General features: G+C 33.8%; 2 protein-coding genes across 2 annotated transcripts in view; one reads left to right on the top strand and one right to left on the bottom strand.

Annotated features, from left to right (window-relative positions):
- The first annotated feature begins 2,137 nt into the window (after positions 1-2,137).
- LOC121326535 (uncharacterized membrane protein C3orf80 homolog) lies at positions 2,138-2,915 on the top strand. The gene has a single exon (XM_041269871.1). The coding sequence runs from the start codon at positions 2,172-2,174 to the stop codon at positions 2,763-2,765; it is 594 nt and encodes a 197-aa protein (XP_041125805.1). The 5' UTR covers positions 2,138-2,171; the 3' UTR covers positions 2,766-2,915.
- A 2,390-nt stretch (positions 2,916-5,305) lies between these two features.
- LOC121326606 (intraflagellar transport protein 80 homolog) overlaps positions 5,306-25,541 on the bottom strand; it is a 43,756-nt gene continuing 23,520 nt past the window's right edge. Inside the window, exons 5-10 of the mRNA XM_041269935.1 lie at positions 20,153-20,237; positions 7,835-7,922; positions 7,184-7,203; positions 6,509-6,666; positions 6,178-6,301; positions 5,306-5,692 (exon numbers count right to left, since the gene is read on the bottom strand). Of these exons, the coding sequence (XP_041125869.1) occupies positions 5,570-5,692; positions 6,178-6,301; positions 6,509-6,666; positions 7,184-7,203; positions 7,835-7,922; positions 20,153-20,237 (598 nt within the window). The 3' untranslated portion in view covers positions 5,306-5,569. The remainder of the gene's footprint in view (positions 5,693-6,177; positions 6,302-6,508; positions 6,667-7,183; positions 7,204-7,834; positions 7,923-20,152; positions 20,238-25,541) is intronic.

The raw sequence follows: 25,541 nt of genomic DNA, 5'->3' as shown, positions 1-25,541 counted from the left end.
TTATTGCTTACATAATGTGTTCTCCTTATTGGATCAAATAGTTCTGTTTAAAAGCCATTCTATAAATCATTTTTGCTAGAATTAACAATTATAGAATATGAATAGAAATAATAAGAGTGTTTGTCATTGTTTTTTTTTTAAGCTATTGTTTATAATCTCTTATAACGGATATAGTCTGGGAGTCTTTTCAGGTCTGTTTGTCTTTCTCTGCCTGTGTGTCTACTGTCAATATATGTCTGTCTCACCAATTGTATGGGCTTGTTTTGTTTTTGCAATACAGTTATTATACACTTTTGCCATTGTTTTGTTTTTGCTTTTGTTTATAACCACTTATAACGGATGCCTAAACTAAAGTGTTACCGAAAAAGCAACAACAAAAAGGAACAAAACGATCCTACAGGGTGAGTTTAAACTAGAAAGAACTGTATTGTAGTCTGAAATTCACACTTGGTCTCGTAAATGATTCTGGCTATTATAATGGCCAGTGAGTAGAGTTTGTAAGGGTGTTTGGGGGAAACGGTTTGTTATTAAAATAACAACAACAAAAATAAATAAATGAGGTGGTCAGACCTTAGCCTCACAAGTTCACAGAAGGAATAAATGAATAAATAAATAAATAAATAAATAAATAAATAAAACAACCGGAGACATAGAAGAGCAATTCAATACACACTGTGGGCCCACTGACAAGAGGACCAAAGATAAGTCTGTAAAGTTATATAGTACCAATTAAAGCACATTTTTCAGAGAGGGCGCTGGCGGGTTGGTAGTAATGTACACTAGAGCTGAAGATTATCCTTTAGTTAATGCTACTAGGTGTTTCTCGAAAGGACATTATCTGCCACAGCAGCTGTTATGAAGGCAGTGTATATTACAGTACTAGCATTGTTTAGTGATTCCCAGTATTTTTCAGCACCAAGGATAGTAGCTTTAATTTTACATCCATAAACTGCTTTCGAAAATAGCGCGACAGCGTCTGTAGTTTTCTAGTGGTCATCAGTACTCAGGGTTAACCAGTACAGAAATCAGGTTTAGCCAGTACAGAAATCAGTAGTATTTTGTTTAGTTGTTCAGACTTCTTGAATGTCACATGATAACTTACTCCAAAGCCGTTGGATCTCAATAGTGACCGAGAATCTCGATTTGAGAATTAGGATGCTTGTTATTGCTCTCTATAAAATAGCACTGTACGACCCAAAAAACACAACGATGCAGCTTTTACGGAATAAATCGTTGAGGCATTTCTACATTAACTGATGGCAGGGAAACAATATCAATATGACATAAAGGCAAAGAGGTTAGAACCGTATACGCAGATATCTGACATGAAAATGTATTGAACTAAAATGACCTTCAACATAAATGGGATACTAAAGGTCATAATTATTAATTCACGAATTACTCTGTGTGCCTTTTATTTAACACGATAGCTGTAAATGCTGTATATCGCGTGTGGAATAGCAGACCTGCTGCATGTTCTCTAGACACCGTTGCTTATTATCATCAAGAAGGAGACGAATCCCAGTTTCTTTAACTGGCCACTGTGAGACAGCGTGCTTTTCTAGACATGCTGGAGCTGAGAAATTCTGCAGGATTGTTACACACGTTTATGAGTCTGGAGCCCTAATGGACAAGGCGAAGCATTAGAAAATGCATTAAAAACCACCAAGCAGGCACTATACATTGTAAATTGGAAAAATAAACTGTTGTCGCTTGCATTCTGTTCAGCTATAGCGTTCATTTAGGATCAAAAGCAGCCGATAACTAGCTAAACTGGGAATTTAAAATTTGGATGGTAACTAAATCTTAATTTAAATTGTTGGGATTTAAAAAAAGGACAGATCGGCTGCATTAATGGATTTATTATTGTTATATCGGTCACGCTTCACAACCTAGATTCAAAGCAGCAACGTAACTCGCCAAATGAGTTGTGTTATATTAGAGAACGTTTGCACCATTGTGATGTAAGAATTCAGATATCAGATCGAGCTCAAGTTTCCACGCTGCAATCAAACGAGGAAAACAGCTCACCCGGTCCTACTTCTTTCAGCGCATTGCCAAATACGGCAGTCTGGTGTAAACGATCTGCTTGTGTGCTGGTTTGCTACTGTACAACTCAGGAGCACCGAGAAAACAATTACAAAAAAAAACAAAAAATCTAAAACTAGAGAATGGTTTATTTCTCAACACATGTATCACTGCATTGTACTTTTCTAATGCTGCACTATCAGACTTGCGAAGCATTGAGGATCTGTGGGGATATAACATGTGAAGAAAGCCAGGGATGCTGCGTGTTTGGGAATACCACCAGCCCACAGATCAGATGCTGCAAACAGCCTCTACACACTTTCATTGACAGCGTTGCCTGGATAACGAGGAAATTATCCGGGATTTTAATCCTCCTGCTTTTATTTGCTATGGGTTATTTCGTGCAGAGGATCATTTGCCCAAGACCTCGAAGACACCAGGATAGTCCAGAAGACCCATCTTTATTAAACGGTCACATCACTGCCTCTCAGGATTTTCTGATCGACCGATGCCCAGAGCTCGATGCAGGATACTTCATTTCTCCTGTCCTGCAACTACCGTCGTATGATGAAGTGAAATATCTTCCTACATACGAGGAAACAATGCAGGTGGACAGAGACCGCTCGGACGATGATTTGTTAGTTTCTGCAGAGTTTAATGTGCCGACACCGGTAGAGCGAAGGGAAGAAAGCTCGAACACTGACCATGCCCTCAGAACTTCCTGGAGCACGGTTTAAGTGACCTTTATTTAAAAAAAAAACAACATAATTTAAAGCACTTATATTAAAAAAAAGTATAATTACGCAATATGTAATGGACATTTGTTTAAGAGATATTGCGGCAAATCTGTTTAAAGCTGATGTTTATAAAGACTTTGATCGGTTCTGGATCATTTATTTCGGTGCATAACAGGCAGATATCTTCTTATGCACAGGTAAACAATATCAAATAAATTATTGAATGACTTAATGTGCATTGTCCTTCTGCACAATCATTTATTTTGTTAGTCTGATTGCTAAAAATGATTCAGCATGAATTTTATTTTAACTAAAAAAAAAACAATACAACATGCATCTATATAGGAACTATTTGCTGCTTTCTGTGTGTCCGGTAAAGGTCTCTAAAGGTTATCTGCTGTAGCCACGTGTGTGGACAGCTCTTACTATAAACATTTTATAAGCTGCATGTGGTCCTGGCAATTTATATTTGCCAATGCTGTCTGACATTGTTAACCACTCGGAAGTCACCTAATTTTTTAATATATATATTATATATATATATATATATATATATATATATATATATATATATATATATATATATATATATATATAATATATATATATATATATATATATATTATAAAAGACAAAAAAACCCCTGACATTTCTGTACAGTACTGGTATGGATTTTTTGGTTTCTAGTTTGTGGGACAGCTCTGCTTGTCAGCTGCAGTTATTCAGCCAGAGCCTGGCAAACTCAGCAAATCGATCAACACCACAGTACTAAGGTAACCCGCTAGCTGGGAGCATTGCTTAGAGAAAAACTGTTATTATACAAACAATGATGTTGAGACTTGGATACATCTTAGAATGCATACATATAAGCTTTATATTTCATACATCGGTAGCGCTAACAAAGTAATGAAACATATTACATAGTAATGCAGCCTAGGGTGTACAGGTCTTAGTCAACCAGGTGCAATAACCTTATCTTATTTCAGCACTTATATGGAGCCATTATTAGAATTTTTAGGTATCAATTCCATATGAACATATTTAAAAACAAAACAATCAAACACATAACTTAAGATCTGCTAAAGCTGGACTTACTGTAGAGAGAGAGAGAGATAGAGAGAGAGAGTACAGTAATGTGACATAGGCCTGGGAATAATTAAACAAGATGGTATTCCTGCCAGTCCTTTCACAATAAGCTGGAAACACTATTTAAATGGTACAGCTTACTCTAATAATATTAGTCCATTTAGATTTAGATTAAAAAAAATAATAATAAAATAACATTTTACCAGCAAAGGTTAAATGCTCCAGAAGAACCATTGCCTTAGAATGAGCATGGTTAAGAATGTTATCAAAATCAATTACAGCTTACAGTTAAAATAGGTTTAAAACTAAAAAAAAAAACTAAAAAAAAAAATGTAATACTTGATAAATCGTGGTGTTAACACAAGTGCTGATCCTTTACATAACCGCATATGAAGATAGTGTCCTACCCTCCCCAAAATGCAATGTGACAAATACTACTCTGGGCATTTTTCATCCTATTGAAACTGCTGTTTTTATATACAGCCACCATTTAAATAGTACTACCATCTATTGCATTCAACCGTATTTTCCAATCAAAAATACCAGTGAGTGAATCACATAGCACTGTCGTAGGTAGTGCTTTTATAACCACGGTTATTTTAAACCATTAAATCAATTGAAATGGGCCTTGAATTGCCATTATTACCTTTGCCAGCTGAATGGAAAAGTTGTAGTGAAAACACCAGTGCCAATATCCTGTATTTTCTTTAATAAAGCATTTTGCCACGTAGGCTACTTACGGTCAGTTTTTGAAATTTCCAGAAGTTTCTGCTTCAGAAGTTTTTGTTGTTAATAATGACGTGTAAATATTGTTTTTAAAAGCAGATGATTGTTTATTTGATTTATTTATTTAAAAATAAAAAAGTGAAAAAAAATCAATTACCTCTGAATATTCTGGCTTCAGCCCCCAAAACAAACCATTTTTGAACATGTATGGTCCAACAGGTAGAAAATGAAAAGGGAGGAGTTTGCTTAATTTTTCATCCATACCGCTTGCACAAGTAGACAGAAATGGGCATGCTGTAATGGTTTCGACCTTGAAATGACAGGCCGTGGAACTACTGCTTGTGATTACGTTTATTTTTCCACCCCCAATACATTTTAGTGCAAATAAAAACCAATTATTGTAGAAACGTGCATTCAGTTTCTCTTAATATAATTAATGTATTGTAACACAGCAAAATTGAGTTTTATATAACAACAATACAAATACATAATATATAAAAATATACATAGTACAATCCTACTATTGACGTTTTAATTTATTAAATGTAGAACCTAAACCTCTATATATATATATATATATATATATATATCATATATATATACTATATATATATATATATACATATGTACATGTGTGTGGTGTGTGGGTATATATATATATATATTATATATATATATATATAATAATGAATATATATATATATATATATATATATATATGATGCAGCATTTTAACATAGTGTTCTTAACTTCAATTAGTTCTAATCTGAAATACACACACACACATGTATATATAGGCTTGGTTTTCCACTGTGGGTAAATTGCCATTCCATTGCAAATTGTCTGTGATTTGCCCACAAGAGAATTATAGACCATATTGGTATTACAATTGTTACACTGGCATTTTAGATTTAATGTAAGTGTAATTCTAAGTAGTCTGTGAAATGAAGAAGGGCACTATATCATGAAATGAGGAGTAATTCTATCACAGGTTAACATCTTGTGGATATGCTGCTTCTCGCTGTTGAAGCTGCTGAAGTGGTTGCTGCCTTTTCTTGCTCTTCAGCTATTTCCATTTCAATTTTGGCTTGATTTTTTCCCAAATCTACTTCCACCTAAAGGAAGAACAAGACAAAGTGTGAATATTCTGTAAAAAACAACAACAAAAAAAAAAAAACATAATCTTGACAAACTTTAATACATACAGAATACAGATGAATTAAGAATTACTACGGGAATCCAATGAAGTCAATTATTGCATTGCATTGGTTGTTAATACATAATACTAAAAAAGAAATATTTTTGCTGCTAATTCATGGATTTCAAATCAAGACAATATTTCTAAAAACAAGATGTTACAATTCTGATTCCAAATAGCTGAAACAAATCATTCACTTTTATAATTCATGTGACGTCAACTATATTATGATGTTCCTGTCAGACAAAAGCAAAATAAATTAATGAATAAAAAAGATTATCCTAATTTCAAAAGAATATGTGTTTGACCAGTTTATAACAGTTTAAAATGCACAATATTCATTGCAGTTGGATATGTATTTATGGATTAAACCTGTTTTTTTTTTTAAATTGAGCTACTTACTTCCTCTGAGTACTGCAAGAATCTTTTGTTGGTTTCTTTTTTGCTGAAATCCTCTAAATATTTCTGCCTGTGAGTTAGAATAGTGTCAACATGTGTCTTGTGTTTTACTGCCAGTTCCAGCGCCCTAGGAGAGGAAAAGATGCTAGCTATAACTAGGCCTGCAAATACTTTCAAACACACCACTTCCTTGCCACAGAAATATTTACTTTCCCCAATTATTAAAAAACGTACAAGACCAAAAAAAAAAAAAAAAGTTTGATATCTGGCCATCCCTCTGCACGGTACAACATTGCATGTGGACACATAACATAAATAAAACAAATATTATTACCTGTCCCAGTTGTAAAGGTTTATATGAACCTGGATTGCTTGGTATAGAAGACCTGCTTGAAGAAGAACCCCTTCTGCGACTTGTACATTTCCACTAAACATCATCAAATGAGCCACAGGTGATTCTTTGGATGGTAGATCCTTTATAGAATTGATGTACTAGACTTTGTCAATCTGAGGAATAAAATTACATTTCCACAATTAGTAAAGGTCTGATCATTACTCATTTACACCAGTTGCCCATTTATTTTCTCAAAACTGAAGGACACTGTTTCCATTATAATGCTGCATTTATAAAAGTGCAGGGCTTGTGTGGTGTATAAACAACGATTCTAAACATGCTGCAGGGTTCTTTCTTATTCAGCCACACAGAGTCAGTTTTGGTATCTATACTTGTTTCATTCTAAAAGCAGTATAACAATTCAGTGTTTTAATCAGTGTCAGAGAAATTGTCCAACATAGGTGCCTAACTTTGTTCAAAAGTGGGCGACAAACGGAAGGACTAACTACCAAGCATAGAGAGGAAAATGTATTTATTTATTTACTTAATTTGTAAAAAAAAGAAAAAAAAAAAAAAGTAAGTAGCTCTAAGAAACCAAGCAAACAGTTTTGGTAAATTGTAAACCTACAAAACTGGGCAGGTGTTTCAGTATAAAAATGTTCAATGTGTACTTACCACTGTTTTCATTGGCATTTCTACACAAATCATAGGAATGTTTTTATTACCTATGTGTACTGTACATCCTAGTGATGTATATGCCTTCGTTGCCAAATTTGTTACTTAGCAACCATAAAAATAAATAAACAAATAAATAAATCTGTGCAAGCAGCCAAGGAAACAGAGACAGAAAAACAAAACAAAACAACAACAAAAAACAGTAGTCTTTAACATATAGTGCAGTTCAAATAATATTAAAAATTCTCAGCAATTTTTTCATGACTTTTCCAAGACTTTGGAATGTATTATTTTTCCATGGTATTTCCAGGCCTGGAAATCACCACTTTCAAATTCCATGACTTTTCCAGGATGTCCACGACCGTACAAACCCTGATAATGGATTCTAAAAAAAATAATACCCATTGCGATTGGCAACGCAATACCTTGAAAAAGGACTTCACTGTAACCTTTATTCACAATGAATGTGGAAATACATGCTAAACAATACAAATTTTGCATGTAAGCCCTTGTACAGAGTGCATCGAATTATGATCTGTTAGAGAAACATAATTCTCAATCTGTGACACAAACCACCGCAGTACAATATTAACACTAAGGGCAGCAAAGAACACAAAATCAGAAGATCAATAATTAAAAGTGCTTTCATACCTCTGACTGCTGCATAAGCAACCTCTGCAGTTGTCAGTTCTTTATTGGCTATTGCCATTGCAGCAAGGCGGGCCCACAATGTTTGTTCCTGCAAAGAAAGAAACAGAATACAAATAAATCAATCAATTACCATATTTACAAAAAAACCAAACTAAACCCATACTGCCGGAACAGTTTTACTCTATAAGCAGCTCCTCTGTTAATAGGAAAAGTGACCAACAATTCAAAATAACCCACAAAAACATATCGTATTTCAAAAACAAATCTAAAGGAGTTATTTTATTAAGGGGCCATCTAATAAAATACAATAACGGCATGCGTGACTTACATGTTTGCGTTTATGTTGTCATTAGGCGTTTCATTTAATGGTTTGTTTTATCAATATTGAATTCATATGACTTGTTTGTAACTCAGTGAAAAATTGGACAAATGCCACAGTTTACATTCTACCATGACAAAAAACATTAAGGAGGAATTCTAAAGTCGACTAACAAAACACACAACTACAAATAAGTAAAGAAAAAAATATATAAAAAAATTATATATATATATATATATATATTCCGACAGGAAACTTCACTGAAGAATCATATACTCCTGATTACATACACAAACCATCATCTACTTATATTCTCAACAGCTGAGCAGGAGAAGAGTTGTAAGTCTGTCACATAAACTTCTTTACAAACTACTTACTGTTACATAAAATCCACTTACACTGCACATCCTGTCCAGCAGCTATGCCCAAATAATATAGATACTATTGACATTTATACTCATAAAAACATTATTAAAAGGGACAAGACCATCATTACACTGGCGTCTGTCAGATGGGGGTCTAGTATTCTGTCTGAATGTTGTAGTTTGGAATTATTAGTGTCTCACTTAAGGCACACAGTGCTCGAAATTAGAAGCAATGATGCTCTAACATACACAAAACAGCTAGAGCATCTTGGATTCCTTATTACCGACCCACAAATGGGGTGGGTACTTGTATTAAATAGTACATTAATTAAGAGCAGCCTCTAACTCTTGTAATAAATAAATAACTAAATGTGGTTGCTCAAGGTTTCATCATTAAACGAAAACAGTGATTTTTTTTGTTTTAACCCCAAATGACACATACAACCAAAATATTGATGCAATCAGTAAATACAATGTAAGTCACGACCTCTGGCATGCTGTAAAAGGTAACATGCTACAACATTTAGTCACAAGATTCTTGTGTACATGTTACAGTAATTACAGACAGATTTTTGCAATAAAAAGGTTTGTCAGAATTCTCTCATGACAAACACTTAAAACTGGCCTAGTCACCAGGCACAAATTCATGTTCCTGTAGGTTTGGATATAGGCAAGGCATTTACCAGAAATAGAGGGGTCATTTATGGAAAATGGTGACTAATACAGATTTCCCGTTAATGATTTCTTAAACCTCAGCTGAAACTTTTTTAAGTTAAAATACATTTTAGCACAGCATCTGAAATGACTTGGCCCTTTTCTTGCAGAATTTTTATATAAAGTGTTGGGTGAACATTTCTTTCTTCTATTGAAGCATTGCCAGTGTGGTCTTATATATACATATTAAATGTTGATTTACCCATTTCTGACATTTTAAGCCAGGTCCACACCTGAGTGATCAGTTGCGCAACCCAACTGCTCCTGAAATTGCGCAACTCAGTTGGAAGCAATTGCTGTGTCCACATCTGGGCAATTACTTGTGCAACAAGGTTCCTGCATCTACATTTCATTTTTTTATGATAACTGATAACTTGTTTTTTTTACATTTTTATCCCATCTACAAGGTGAAGTAGTTGTTTTTGGTTCTGACAACAGAGTTGACACACATCTTTTTTTTTTTTTAATTATTACTGTCCTGTGTCTACAAGTTTAGGATTGTATTTACTTTTTTTATTTTTTTGACAACTGAGGTGACACTTTTTTGGTCAGGTCATAACGTGTCCAGTAATTAACGAGGAATAGTTGGCTGTTATTATTTTTTCAACTGTTGTTATTTTAAATGCCATATACCCTAAAGAAAAAACAAAGCCACGTAAAATCTGGATGAAACAGTTTAATTTTACCACCGACATTTTTAAAATTAGAGCTTCTTTATGAGCTATGCAAGCCATGCAATCTGCATTGTGAGGTAGGTTTTAATATCAAATACATTTTTTCACAAATAAAATACAAAAAAATAACTAGGATTTAGATACACCTGCAGTTTATAAATAGAAGGGGTCTTAGCTTTGAGTTTAAGTTATGGGTTTTGCTGTGTGCATAATGTAGAAACATAAACGAGGTTGCAACATTTTATTAAATAAATCTTTAATGAAGTTATAATGAAGTTAATATTAAGAAGGACAAACAATACAATTAATATTCGTAATTGCACTAACAGTAATAAAGCAAGGATTTGGGGAATTTAAAAGCTCTCTTGCTCACTTGTCCTCACTAATTTACTTGTTTCACAGTAAATTTAAATTATTTTATTACTATTATTATTGTAGTATTGCTAACAGTATACCTATGGCCGTAACTAGCTATGAGGACAGAGAGGTCGTGCACTCAGTTGTTTTATTGCATCATCAATGCTGATGCTCATGTACTTCTGGTATTGGTTTGCCTTGTAGGAGGATGAACAGTAAAAACCAAGCAGTCATATAAATACTGCCAGCTATAGCTTGAAACCTCAGTGTGACCTCGGTAGAATGTCAGCTCGGGTTACGACGCCGAGTATACCTTTTATCTTATAAACAAAACCAAACAGAAATTTAAATGACCAGATTAAAAGCAGTAAGGGCACTACTACTAGTAAAACCAGACCGTGACCTAAACAAAAAGGTACACTGTAATAGCAATACTGTAATAATAGTACAATCAATTTAATTTATGAGGTTTGGCTGTGAAACAATTAAATCCTCCACATTCTTACTTTCTCATTTAAATGTGGAATGAAGAATGAGAATAAGTGACTATGTACTGATGTTAATACAATTACTAATAGCGATTTTAAAAATAATACTTTATTAAAGTTTAGTCACTTATTTAAATGTTGCACCTTTGACACTGTCCCATCTGCACTGTAAACTGGAGGGTGCGGTTTAATGCGAATAGACAAATAGATGCATGCTTGAGCACAGTTGGACAACAAGTGAGTCACAGAGAATGTCTCAGAGTGAGAGGTAGACTGGAATTTAGAACAGAGAGATAGCTTTTTATTATTTTGTTTTGTTTTGATGTGGGTCTTAATTGTTTATTTGACCTGTGCTAATAAACTGCTGAATTCAAGCACAAAGATGCTGCCTGTGTGGAGTCTGCTTTCACTTTACGTGTGACGTTACAATATGTTATTTTAGGAAAATCATACCATATTTTTCTAAATATTGTACTGTTTATTAGAAGGGGATGTGGGGTTGCGTAGCAAAAAAAGTTTGGGAACCCTTGCCCTAGACCAGGGTTTCCCAATCCCTTTAGACCCTTAGTTGAACTGATAATTTGCTTAATTATACTTTTTTTTTTAACTGTGTTCAGATCTTAAAATAGTTGCAGAGTTCAAGTTACTTATAAAATTATATCTAACTTATATCTTATAGCTAACTTGAAATCTGCAACTGTTTAAGAGCTGAAAACAAGTAAACAGGTCTAATTAAGCAAATTATCAGTTCAATTAAGGGTTTAATTAAGTAACTGAGATCTCAGTTGGAATGAAAACCAGCAGACACAGTAGGCCCCCAGGACCAGGGCTGGGAAACCCTGTCCTAGACTACAGGGTGTAAGAAACAATATGCATTAAATGTGGCATTTACTACATCAACCAGGGCACACAATCCTTCTTAAATGAAGGGTAAAAATAATGCAAAGTGTAAATCAAACCTGTAGGACAATGTGTTTAATGTAGAAAGCCAAGTGAGTGAAGGGAGGTTGAGTAGAAAGAACTACAGAAAGCAATCAACTCACCAGATCAGAAGTAGTAGTCTACAACACAGAGTAAAGTGTGAAAGCAAGAAAGGAGACTTAGGGATAGAGAAGGGTTTTAACAGAACAACGGTACCATGAATCATATGTGTAAACTTGTAAAATGGATTAAATGCCATTGTTTCTAATATTCTACAAGTCTGGTGTTGATATATTACATTAAAATAACTTGGAAAGGTTTTCCCGTAAGTACTGTAATACAATTCCATAAGTTAATTGATTATAGACTATATTACATACTGTATTGATGTTTCTTGTTTTAACATCATTCATTCTGAATATACAAAATAATACATGTAATAATTAAAACATGCCCATCCAAAATAGATTTAACCATGCAGGGAGATACAACACACAAGCTAATATAGTATGATCAAAGCACAGAAACCTTCAACACTGGACATGACCTACCTGTTTCAACTCATTACATTTCCCAATGGCCTCACTCATCTAAAAGAAAGGACTACAGTTCGCTACAGTCAGTAAATGTATCTGAATGCTGAGACCAGGGTAATGAATAGAAGTGCTTCATTTGTGTTTTGTTAATGGATCTCTTGAGAAAGTGATACAAAAACAACAAAATCCCTATGAAAAATGACAGGCGTTTGGCATATAGCAAAGCAACATAATTTAATATTTCTAAAAGGTTCACACAAGCGTTTAAAGTTGTAAAAAAAAAAAAAAATAAGTTGAATACTTAAAATGGATGGTATGGTACTTTGCATCTTTCATATATATGTTTTGTGGTAGATGGTCTTTGTCCACATGTACAGTGTTTGGGTAAGAGTATATTTGCAGAGTCATTCCAATCCACAGTGTAAACCATTGTACCTAGAAAGAAAACAAAAAAAGCAGTGGTGTAAGAAAACATAAAATTGTGCTTAATATTATAACACTGTAAACTCCAGAAGCCATCTGCAGCCGATGATGAAATGAAAGATGATTAATGTAACAGATATGCATACATACAAATCTTGTTTCATCAATAGGGATTTAAGGGGCTGTTCTGAATTTCATGCATTCCAATAGTGTCTGTCATAACCTTGCATGCTACACGACCTTCACATTTCCCAATTGAGAGGCTTTAAAGAGTTCTCAAATAGTTTACTGGAGTTTTATAACTGTAGATACAAATTATTAAATGCATGTTAATCTGTGATGGCCCTGTGTTCTAAAAAGTGTTTAAAAAAAAACAACTATTTGATTGAGAATGTTGTATGTCTGTGACAGAAATAGAATGATTCTTGGTGCTAAATCTCCCTCCTGACCTGTGAGGGCGCTACGTAACGGGAACAGAGTACCCTGGAATGTTTGGCCTGACATTCCCGGGGTTAAAAGGAAGTCTGTCATCTAGAAAGGGGGTGGAGTTTCAGTGCACTAATTCATCGACTCAGAAGGGAAACGATGTGGCAGCTGCGGATTGGAGATGCGGCTGCAATCGTTTACCAAGGGGTCATGTGTGAGGGTACAAGAAGGGAACAAAGCAACGCAATTTGTTCCTTCGTTTTAGTTAAGGAATCGAAGGGAAGGACCTGTGTAATATCGTGTGAGTGTTTTGTTTTGTCTCTAACTGTTACTTGTTATTTAGTAGATGGCTAAACACGTCTGGAGCTATCGCCAGAGGTCAGCACAAACCCAGACATCACCTCACTTGTTACCATGATTAATTGTATTTTGCACCATGAGCACTACAGCACTCATCCAGGACTGGTGATCGTGTTTGTGTATTGTGCGTGTACTACTGAATGTGTTTATTATTTGGGACTGCAACCCATTTACTATTCCAGTGCATTACACATTGTTGTGTATTGCCTGGAATTACTGTTTGGTCACCACACCAGGATTACAATTAAAAACCAGTTCTGAGTGGATTACAATTGTATGTCTCCTAATTAAACACTGCAAGCCACTTTGCCACAATGTCCTAAAAGCATTTTTAAATAACCCCACACATTTTGGCATAAAGACCTAGATAAAACTGGACTTGTGGTTGCCCCTTTTAGATTCTAAAAAGTGATCTACTTTTTACCTCCATTTTCCAAATTGAAACTAGTTATATATATAAGCATTGAATAAAAAGCGAACCCTTTCCAAACACGAGGGAAACTCAGCAGCAATATAATTATATTCATCATACAATTAAAGTCTGATTTTGTTGCCCCATGAGATTCAAGGTACATTTAGGAAAAACAATATTCTTGGAAAAAAAGCTGGCATTTCCTACATACTAAAGCACTTTGGAAATAAACTCCAATGTAGTTTATAAAGGCTGATTGTTCTTCCCAACAAACAGGTCTCCTTCCCCCCTGCCTTTTCTTAATGCTTAACCAACAAAATACGTACAATATTTCAGAAATTAAAATAAAATTAGTTAAATGATCTTACCAATTTTGATGAACTTTTGCACCTTTCTAAATCGTCTTACTGAGGCGATGTACAAGTCTCGATTTTTATCAGTGATTGGTCCAAAGCAACTTCCACTATCTCCATCTACAATGATACAAGTACTTAGTATAGACATCCATAGAACTTATCCCATTACAACAATGCATACATGTGAATGGTTATGCCCATAGAATGTTTTAAGAAGAGTCCTGGGTTTCAGAGTTCAGAACTCCTCTTGTTTATGTGTACAACTGAAATAACCAGATCCTATGAATTTGACTATCTTGACTATATGCCTGTTACTGGGGTCACACATCCCTAGTGTGTATAAAAACCAGATTTGAATATAGGCATTAAAACCGACCATTAAAACAGTCTTCAGTTGAAACACATTACCATCTGAAGAGTAAAGGGACAGAGTGTGGATGGTAGTATAATTATTTTATTTTAAAAGAACGATGGATGAGTAATAAACAAGAATGCCATGTACATTAAAAAGAATAATGCTTTCTTCACATATGTTAAAGATATTGCACAGAATGCTAACCATGGGGAAAAACAGACAAAGCAAATTTACCACTACAGTAGAAATATCAATCAATATAACAAGCCTATCTATTACAGCAATTGCTGTAATAAAAAATTGTACATTACACAGTCTTTTTTTTTTTTCAAATTTAACCATCATTAAACATGCAGAATAACAAAAAAGCTGTTGTTCAATTTAGTCTCGGTTAAAAACAGTTAATGATGCTTCCAACAGAGATTAGATGACCTTATTGCCCACTTAGCTTGAATGAAATTTTTCAAAAGTTAAGTCAATGAGCACTTTGATTATCAAACAGCTATGGCAATTCAAACTGACAGACCTAAAGAAGTATGTCTGCAGCACCTAGTTGAGTTACTCAGTATTCTTCACTGTCTGGTTTAACAGATTAAGAGGCTGTTATTGTCAGAGCTTCATTCTTTAGCTACACAAGGAGCAGAGACAGCAGGCAGGCTGCAAAAAAAAAGTTTGGGGTCAAATTACAGAAAAGGCGAGGCTTAAGTGCAGCTTACATAAAATCTGTAGAAAAAAGTAATTTACTGGGTTAGTTTTAGATACTACTTAAAAAACAAACCAAAAAAAAACTAAACAAACAAAATAACATGTTGAAGCTAAACCTAAAGGGTTTTTAAGCTGATGACATGTCGTTTGGATTTATTTTTTGTCAACACCTAAGTCAGTTTTCAAATGGGCTTGAAACTAACAAATGATTTCACAAATTTCACTGTCAGAATCTTTTTGTTTCCTAAAGTGGCAAGATAAGAACATTATTACTTGTATGATACTGTGCATACAAAGTGAAACATTCATATTTTTATTGGATTAATCAACAAGCAATCTGAAACTGATGACTACTCAATTTCTCAACCTTGTTTCCTTACCACTGGCAAAAATATTAGAAGCTGATTTTTGATGATATTGTGTTTTGAATTATATTTGATGATATAATTGTCTGAAGTTGTGTGATTTCACACACAGTAGAAGAACATCAGTTAAGAACTTATAATTGTTTATGCAAGTTTTTTTTTTTTTCTTTTTTCTAACAATCTCAAATTTAATTCCTGGTATTTGTCTACCTAACAGATGGATTTCATATATATATATATTATATATATATATATATATATATATATATATATATATATACACACACACACATTGAAAAAAATGTTGTTTAAAATAAAAAAAAAATCTGTCATTGTCTGAAATAAATACAATTAAGGTGGGAGACATGAATATGACTGCATGCCCATTTGTGAGCTTGAAGTACAAACTTGTTGTTAAATTGTTTAAAATAAATTAATTAAACCGAATAGAACAAAACAAAAACACTGATAATGTACAGATGCAGCACTAGTTACAGTATTGCTTTTGGGACAAAAAAAACAAAAAAAACAGGCAAAATTAATTCATGGTTTAAATAATTTATTGTTAACTTGCTAAGTTAAGTACAGAACAGTTTTTAAATGCACACTTTCAAGGATTAAAGATTAAGGATATGTTTAATCTTTAGTTTTAGTTCATTTTGCACCATGATGTATTTAATGTGTGAAAAAAAAAAAAAAAAAAACCTTACATAAAATAGAAAAAAGAATGCAAAAATCTGGCAAAATACCACAGCCACATACTTCAATGAAGAAAAATATAAAACCCACAGAAGCAGTAAACATTTGTATTTCCAATGTGCAGGTGCCCCCCCCCCCCCAGTAGAATTCTCAAATAAAAAAACAAATTCCGAGACTACCTTAACCAAGAGCTGTGGATGTTTCACACACAAGGGCTCAACGCTTTGGGTTTGAAGTAAAAATGTAACTTAAAAACAAAATCTGAACCTTGTGTGCAAGAGGTTTGCTGTCACCGAGTGGTTTTCCAGACAGGGAATCAATAAGAAAAATAAGTAATCAAAATTAAGGAAAATTTAATATTTATGAAAGAAGCTTTTGGTGCTAGTAAAATTCAAAAGGAAACAGTCTTTGTGTTTTCTACTCTCTTATAATACTGCCCGTTTAAAAACAGCAATGGTACAAAGAAGTGTTACTTTCCTTATGCAAAACACTGCATTTGTTCAGCAACAAAACACAATTTGAAAAAGTATAATACGTCCAGCCATTACACCATTGGATTTGCAAATGAGATCCATTTTAAAAAAATAGAACAATAATGGAAAAAAGGGTACTCACTCTAGCTTTGCATAAGAAAAAGACATCCAACTCTAGATCTGTCATTCTTTCAACACTATAAACTTATGATATTTGCTGGATAGGGGGGAAAAAAAAGACAGATATGATCACTTTTCCATATGTTAATATGGCGTCCAAAGATTTTGTTGCTTATTACAGGATGTGTCATGAAACTCCTTGCTGGCCATGTAGGAGAAAAAAAGTCACTCTTGGCACAATGAGCTTATTTTACCTTTCTACAAGCAGGATCAAGCTAAACGGTTCTCTCTTTCAGATCAAAAATCATTGGAGTATTCCAGTTCTTTACACTGTAATAAAGAAAGTTTTAAAGTACAAAATACTGTAGTGTTTCTGAAAAAGTGAAGACGTATATCAATATTTAAAACCAAGATTTGGTCAAGCTAATAAGAAGTAAGAATAAAAAGCCCATATATATATATACATATAACATGGTTAAGTGAATGAGGCCTCAGATGATTCACTCACAATGTCAACAATCAGTTTATTAATCATGTGGTACAGGCAATTTTCTTTTATTGGATCATTGTGCTTCCCATGGCTTGAGCCACTAGTAAAATTCAGCACTCTATATAGGCTAGATAAGCCACATAACATGTGGACAGACATTAAAAACATCACCATTAAAAATAAGAATGATACAAACAAAATGTGAAGGAAAATGCTTTATACTGCAGTAACTAATGTCAAACAGAAATAAACAAAATAAAAAACTACACTATAATAAATGAACATACTTCTTGTATTAGCTGTGTAATGTATTACCTGTAGCGCTGCAGTGAGGCTGCAACTACCAGGTGGCAGTGGAACAACAAAGCCTTAAATCACCCTATCACGAAACTCCAAGACATCCACTGCATCATTCAGCACATTCCACACCTAATGGGGCCAAAAAATAAAAACTATTCTAAACACTACCCTCCAACAATATACAATGAAATCAGTGACATTTACGTACATGCAATTTTTATATATATAATTGTGTGCATGTGTATGTGTGTGTACCAATTTGTTTAATTTTGTGCGTGTGTATATATAAACAACAAATTGGTCCTCTAATTGTTGGCACCAAATTCTGTATGGAACATGTTTAATTATTTAAAAAAAAAAAAAAAAAAAAATTATAATCCTAGGATTTCCAATGTATCAACATGATCACAGATTGATGTTTCAAAACATTCCTTCCATTCATGCCCATCTTGGATTACGTGTGTATTCCCAGACTACATATTACAACTATGAATATTGCACATCTGAAATGGACAACACACATACTGAAAATAGCACACTACATATATGTGAAGAACAAAAGATTAAGGGGTATTTTAGGACACTGAAAGCTTTCCAACATCATATTGTTAGAAATGAAAGAAATCAACATAGAACCACAAAGCAATAAATTTAGCTGCCTAAATCACAAACCATTGGCAGATGTGCACACAAAAAAAATCCAACTCAGCTAAAAATAAATAGGTTAAGACATTGGTTTGTTTAGTTTGTGCAAACAGTATTCTGTAAAATGTCTCTGCTAACCTTGTACTCCAGCTTACACCATGTAAACTGTACCTTGTGGTTTTACTCATTTAAACATGTAGTGCTGCTGAGGTTTGAAGACAAGAAGGTTATTGTCATGTAGGTACAGTAGAAGTCATATAATATAATGTATTGTTAGAAGTGCTGATGTCTTGGGAATTTTCTACCTGTAAATTATTTATCACTTAGCTACTACATTAACACTTTTTTTTTTTTTTTTTTTTTTACTATGGATTTTAATTGAGCAGCAAAATAAATTGGCTTAATGTACATATTTTATTATTAGTAATTACTAGATCTGCAAATACGTTTTTTGTTAACATTCTGTAAAGAAAGAAGGAAGAGATTAAAATTGCTTTGTATAGTTATAATCATGAATTTGAAAGAAAGGATTAGGTATTCATTTGACAAATACTGTAATAAAAAATTACTCTTCCCAGGACTAAACCTTGAATGTGGACAAATAGTTTTGCTTGCATGTCCATTAAAAAAAAAAAAAAACCTGCAATAAATGTTTAAAATTATTTCCTGGCAAATGTGCAGTGTGTAACTTCCTTTAATGTATTATCTCTGTCTGGGTCCCACGCTGCACTTGCTTGCTATGAAAGCTATGGAAACTGAGGAAGTCACAATAATGCCTGGATCTGATGCAGCCCAGACATCTTGCATGCAAAACTAAAAAATCGGTGGTGAAATAGCTAGTCAAAGCACTGCAGAAAAAAGAAGAGCACAGCAGAGAATAGAAGCCTGAAATAGACAGAGGTGGCTACAGGCAGTAGGTCTTAAAACAGACATCACTTTATCAAAAATGGAACGTGGTTAAATAAATTTTTATCAATTTAGAATGTTGTGCACTCCGCTCAGCACAATGCAAATGTGTAATTAATATTCACAATATAAAACAGCTAGGAACATTTTCATATTTTTATCAAACACAAAAATAATCACATAATTTAAAAAGGTGTAACTTGCAGATTGATAATCCAGAACAATCAATTATAAAGGACACAAAATGACAGAAAAACAACTCAGATGAAGTTAAGAGAATGTAAATATAGCTTTATAAAAATAAAACTGTTTGTAATTTTTACATATACAGAAATGCACAAAAATATCTATACCCTCCATTTGTTTCAAGGGTAGCATGGAATAAATGTATATTTTGAATAGATGCTTTAACAGTGTGTGAACACATCAAGATTCTGAATCCAATTTAGCATTGCAAGTGTAAAACAGACACATTCCAAATATTGGTACCTTCACTATATCCATGTCACTATGGACATGCATCTCTTGCAAGGGGTTACTAAGCATTTAAAAAGTTTTTAATAAATCAATTTCAAATTTGGACCACTAATTAAATGGATATTTATTCTGGTCACAATGCAGGTTGTATTTGGCATCCCTGCAAAAACTGTGAAACTGACAAAAATGCATCTCTTTATATCCCCAATATTTAATAATTAGTATCAGAACATTTAGACAGCTTCATGATTGATTATCTAAACCCCCAGGGCATAAAACACTATGGGCACCACTGTGTAACTTGAAATTAATACAAAAACAAATATTACATTTCCAACTAAACTTAATAAAACTATAACAGCATGGTCAGTGTTATCTCTAAGTTTTTCCACTCCCATCTGTTCAACAATGTGGGCAAAAATCACTTGTTCATTTCCACAGGCATCGGCTACTTGAGTTCCATCCACAGACCAGGCAAAATACTTCCAGTGTTTGGCTTCTCCAATGCATATGACCACTGAATAAACACAAGATTAAAAAAAAAAAAACATGTTTAGTTTAACTTATTGTGCCAAATGTTTTAATGTTTCTTTTAAACATGTGATGTGATGATTCATACAGAGTTAAGCAGACAGGCAACTAGACCTGTGCTAACTCGAATTTGATCAGCTTGGTTTGCCAGAATGTTATCATGAAGGATAGCAGAGCGCCTGCCAAGGCTGAATTAAGGAGTCTAATATTTGGTCTGATTCAGTGCTGTATTCCAATTTTAGGGAAAGAAATTGAGATCTTTAGTAGAATACAAAGCCAGATGTTTATTACCACGGTTTTGGAACTTTGGGACTCTTACAAGCTGCAATAATGACCACAAATCTTGTAACATACAGTAGTATCTCTCGCCAAACTACTGAATTTTTTAATTCAATTTCATAATTAAATCATTGTTATTAATGTATTTTATTTTATTACAACCAACCATAAACAATCATTATCAAAATATTAAAAAAATGTTCTGTATAAAATGTACAGAGAATAAAGCAATAAAAATAGTTTTGAAAATGATCTTCAGACACTATTTTCATGTTAAGAGTAAAAATAAATATATGAAAATCATCATTCCAGTTTCTAAAATTCACTCTTCTTAATCAATTTTGTAGGACAAACAGAAAGAAAAGGTATTAGCCACACAAGACAAAAGTGCCATACCCCCTGCTGTAAAATCTCCTCAGCAGACAGATTCACAACATTCACCATGTCTAATTAAGTCAGCAACTTTAACTAGAAAAAATACCTAATTCACTGTCTGTAACATTGCCTTGCACCCTTTAACAAAGGGCCATTGTACTTTTACAGTGTGTCCTAGCAATCAATAGTCATCTTTGACCCCTAAAATGGGCAAACTCAAAGTTTCCAAACTGAGAGGCGGGATAACTGGAACAAATGGAGCGCCTTAAGGCTGATTTGCAACACGCTCGGAGGGAATGAAACAATCACTTTCTGTTGTCTGCACTGCAGCAGTCCCCCACGTGTTCCCTCACCACAAATACAGCTGACATCTATCTGATGACCTCTGACCCATGGAATCAGCGCTTTTATAAGTGCAGGTGGCTGGCAGTTACTAAGCTGTCTAAAAGATTGCCAATTTAACTGTATTGTTGCCGCAAAGCTTGTTCTGAATTTGTAAGAAAACCTCAATTGTTCTGCCCTTCCACAGTTAACTTTTCCGTTGCTTTGTACAGTATATAAAGAACACTTATGGCATAAAAGAACCAATCATGTACAGGGAAAACAAAAACAAACTACACTTATTTTTAAAACTAGTTGTCAGCGCCATTTATTTCTGTGATGCTTACCAACTGAAAGTTGTCCTTTTTATATAGTATGTTTAATCTAGAAACTTAAAACAGTGCATTCCTAACTTTCTCTAAAACCTTGTTTAACTTTACTTATTGATGTGTAACTTAGAGGGATGGGTTTTGCACTATGCAAGTCCTTTATCGACTGAGTCCATACCACATGGCAATGAGAAAATAATCAGTATACAAGCAAGGCCTATATTTCTGAAGTGTACTTTTATATACCTTTTAAAAAATATTGCATATCTATACTTGGATTGGTTCCACTGTTTTAAAACATATGCATTTAAAATAATAATAATACTATTCTTCTGAAAAAACTTCTGTTCACAAATTCTCAGAACTGAAGAAGTCAGAAAAAAAGATCTGCCTGAAGTTAAATATATACTATACACCAGATTCAAATGACCCTAGATACATGATCCTGTGCTGAGAAATGATGTTGCAATAATGCAGGGCCGCAAGACACAAACAATTCTAGTATTTTAAATAATAGCATTGTTTTAAACACTTTTTTTTTTTTTTAATTCTCTCCAACATTATAACTGGATCTTGCACTTAATGAAACATGTTCTTCATGGTGGGACTACAATGATAACCCAACCAATCCTCCATATTTTTTATTCTTTTCACATAAATAAAAATGTAAATAACTATATACAATGTTAATATATGATGTGATAGATTTCTGTAATTCTTAGTGACAGAGATGAAAACATTGTTGGATGATCTGAACTCCATTACAGTTATTATGTTGACATTTCTACCTACAGAAACACTGTTTAGATAGCAATTCATGCCAGCTCTTAGACCCAGAAAACTTGAGATGCTGTATTCCTTCAGGGTTTCTAACCGTTGCATAAAAGTGCCTTAGGACGTTGTTCAATTGAACACTTGACCCAGTTTTACAGACCAAGCTGACGTTTTTTTGTTTCAACCAGTCATTAAAAACATTCATTGCCCAGTTGTTTTTCTAGTGTTCTTAACAGTTTTGCTCATCTCAATTTGATCTAGCTGTCTTAGAAATATTAAGGTGTCTGTTTACAGACTCAGTATTTTAGCTTTTTCTGTGGTTTAGAGACATTTTGTTCTGCTTCACTCTAAGAAATTGTTCAAATGACAAGCCCCCTAAAAGGTCAAAAAGAACTTCTGGAAAGTCACTCATTTATTATTATTATTATTATTATTATTATTATTATTATTATTATTATTATGGCATAGTAATATTAATAGATCAGGTGAGTTGGTCTGTGATGTTATAGCTATGCGGCAAGACAAGTACTATGTCAACATTATTAACAAAGTGAACGGCTAAGAGATTCATAATACCAGATACATGTGATGGTCCTGATAAACATCACAAATTAAGTTTCTGCACACCAGTTTGCTATTCAGAGTCAGGACTGTCAGACTTCAAAGACTATATTCTAACATTATTACTAAAACTGATAACCTCTAGGCACAACAGCTGACAAGACCTCCTACCACTAATTTTTTTTTTTTTAATCAATACAAATAAATAAATAAATAAATAAATAAAAATACAATAGTCAAACAAAACAATAACCACAACCTTGATGTGAATAAAAGCAAATGTTCAATATGTGTACTCTGCATTATCTTATCTCAAGTAACTCGAGTTAGACTTTATTTATTTTTATTTAAAAACAAACAATAAAAAAAGACCAAGATTACATTAAGCCCCTTAACAAGATGCATGTGGTAGGGAAGGGTTAATGATACGTGCATCAGCTAATGGCTCCCAGTGGAACAATCTGCTGATTCAGCCCTATTACATCAGACACATTAAAAATGTCTGTGCTGACCGGTAAGCCAGGTCTGGTTCTCTTCAAACACTAATCACTCTGGTGGCATGTGACTCACTTTTGCTCACTCCAGATCCTCCTCCCTTCAAGTCCTAGTGTGCCTATTTCTTCAGTCACTGTTTACATACAGCGTCAGGAAAGAAGGCTCGAGGGATGAAGTGAGGCTTGTGCAAGCTAACCTTATAAATCAGAGCTGCTGGCTGCTGCACAGAGGACACCAGCTGGCTCCAGTTAGCTTCTTTATTCCTTGGACTGAACTGCCTGGCAAACCAGGTACAGTGTAAATCCTCAGCATCACAAGACTAAAACGTGTTACGATGTTGACACAGAATAGAGTTCAGAAAATGTAGACAAAAAATGTAACTTTTAGATATTTATTTTTAATAATGACAATTATCCTATACTACTTCCAATGCAGCTTGAGAAGTGTAACGTTCTTTGTTTCACACTTCCTATTTGAAGATTTAAAGTACAAAAGCAAAAAACCAAAGGTTTTCGCAAAAGCACATTTAAATTTTAAAAAGTTTAATTTTAAAACTGGTTAGTTAATTTTATTATGTCTTGAATAAAAGCCAAATTCAATACACTGAAGTGTAAACAGCCAAAACACACACAGACACACACAGACACACACTAACTCCTTTCTTCTTATGACAATAATAGTTTAGCAGCACACATTTACTCTGGTTTAAAATATTGTTCACTTTGATACTGGAATGGGAACGGAATGAAAACAAGCTAAATGTCAGGCTCGATCATATGTTAATTAGTGGAGTTTATACTACAATTTCCTCAGCACTTTTTAAAATTGAACTACAGTAGTCTCCGCGTATAGGAACACCTCCTAAGAGAACAGTTTGCTAAGAGAACAACCTTGTGGTGAAACACATTTCTCTCATTGATAATGCTCCGCCTAAAGGAACAGGAACTTCACTTACAAGAACATCTTTTTGGCACCAATAGCTACTCATTCACAACTGTTTTGTAGCTTGATACCTTGTCATCGTCAAACTTAAATTCAAATGGTTTAATCAATCTTTTAAAACTTGACTTGCCATCGCGAGAGTCTTGAGGCACACTGGTTGGTTTATTCAATCTTTCCAGAAACGCCTTCAATTATCATTACAAACAAATGCCGAAACGTGTCACTGTTTCTCTTGCTACAAAGTTTGAAATTGTTCGAGCGCTTGAAAAAAACCTAAATCTGCACACAAGTCGCCGAGCAATTTGATGTTTCCCATTCTGGTGAGTTGCTTCACCATTCTTGTAAATAATTTTGTACATATTTTGTGTACAGGTGCTGTGTTAATTTAGTTTGGCATTAAAGTTAGTTATTGTAGTTTATTAAATACACTTGTCTATTGCTTTTATTTTACTTATTATGTTCATTTCATATGTTGATGCATGTGCATCATGGCAAGTAATACATTTTTATTAAATCTATTGATTGATATTGTGTCTGGTGGTGAACTCCATCACAGAGAACACTTTGGCTAAGAGAACATCTTCACTTGCTTAGCCAGAGACAACCAAACTACAATTTAGTTTTTAAAATATATGGGCAACACATAGATATTTTTAAAACTGACAGCAGTTCCAAGTCGTTCATAACAATATACAAACTGCACAGAACAATTAAAAATGCCATTGTCCACTGGCTACATCAGAAAAACAAAGCTAGAATCCTCTTGTTTCAAAATAAAGGGTAATAAAGTACTGATGTCTCCACACAAACACACAGTATTGCCGAACTTTCTAAAGCCATAAACACACAGTGATCACTGGCAAGGGAACTGTCATGAATGATTTTGAAAAGCTTTGTTTTCCCCTGTGAAAACATCAACCTGTTTATTACTGAGTTTTCTTGGCACTTTCCTGGGTTGTCGTCATCTTCCAGTTTTTAGAGCAAAACTTGATAAAAACATGCAAGATTTACTTTTTAAAAAAATAATTAGGGGACATTTCTTCATGCAAGCAGCAAGGCTGGCCAACAGAGTTATTTTTAAAGCATCAATTTTTTTTTTTTTTTTTTTCCATTCAATTAATCTTATTAAGTTTATTAAGGTAGACAAAATGGAAATTATTATGCTCCATAAGCCATAATGTACATTTATTTACCTTGTTTTAGCAATAAAAGAA

This window comes from Polyodon spathula, chromosome 14, assembly GCF_017654505.1.
Source record: "Polyodon spathula isolate WHYD16114869_AA chromosome 14, ASM1765450v1, whole genome shotgun sequence".
Taxonomy (NCBI): Eukaryota; Metazoa; Chordata; class Actinopteri; order Acipenseriformes; family Polyodontidae; genus Polyodon; species Polyodon spathula.
This window is presented reverse-complemented; position numbering and strand designations above follow the sequence as displayed.

Excerpts from the sequence above, each read along its gene's own strand:
- LOC121326535 (XM_041269871.1), top strand. The coding sequence starts at position 2,172 with ATGGTTTATTTCTCAACACATGTATCACTGCATTGTACTTTTCTAATG.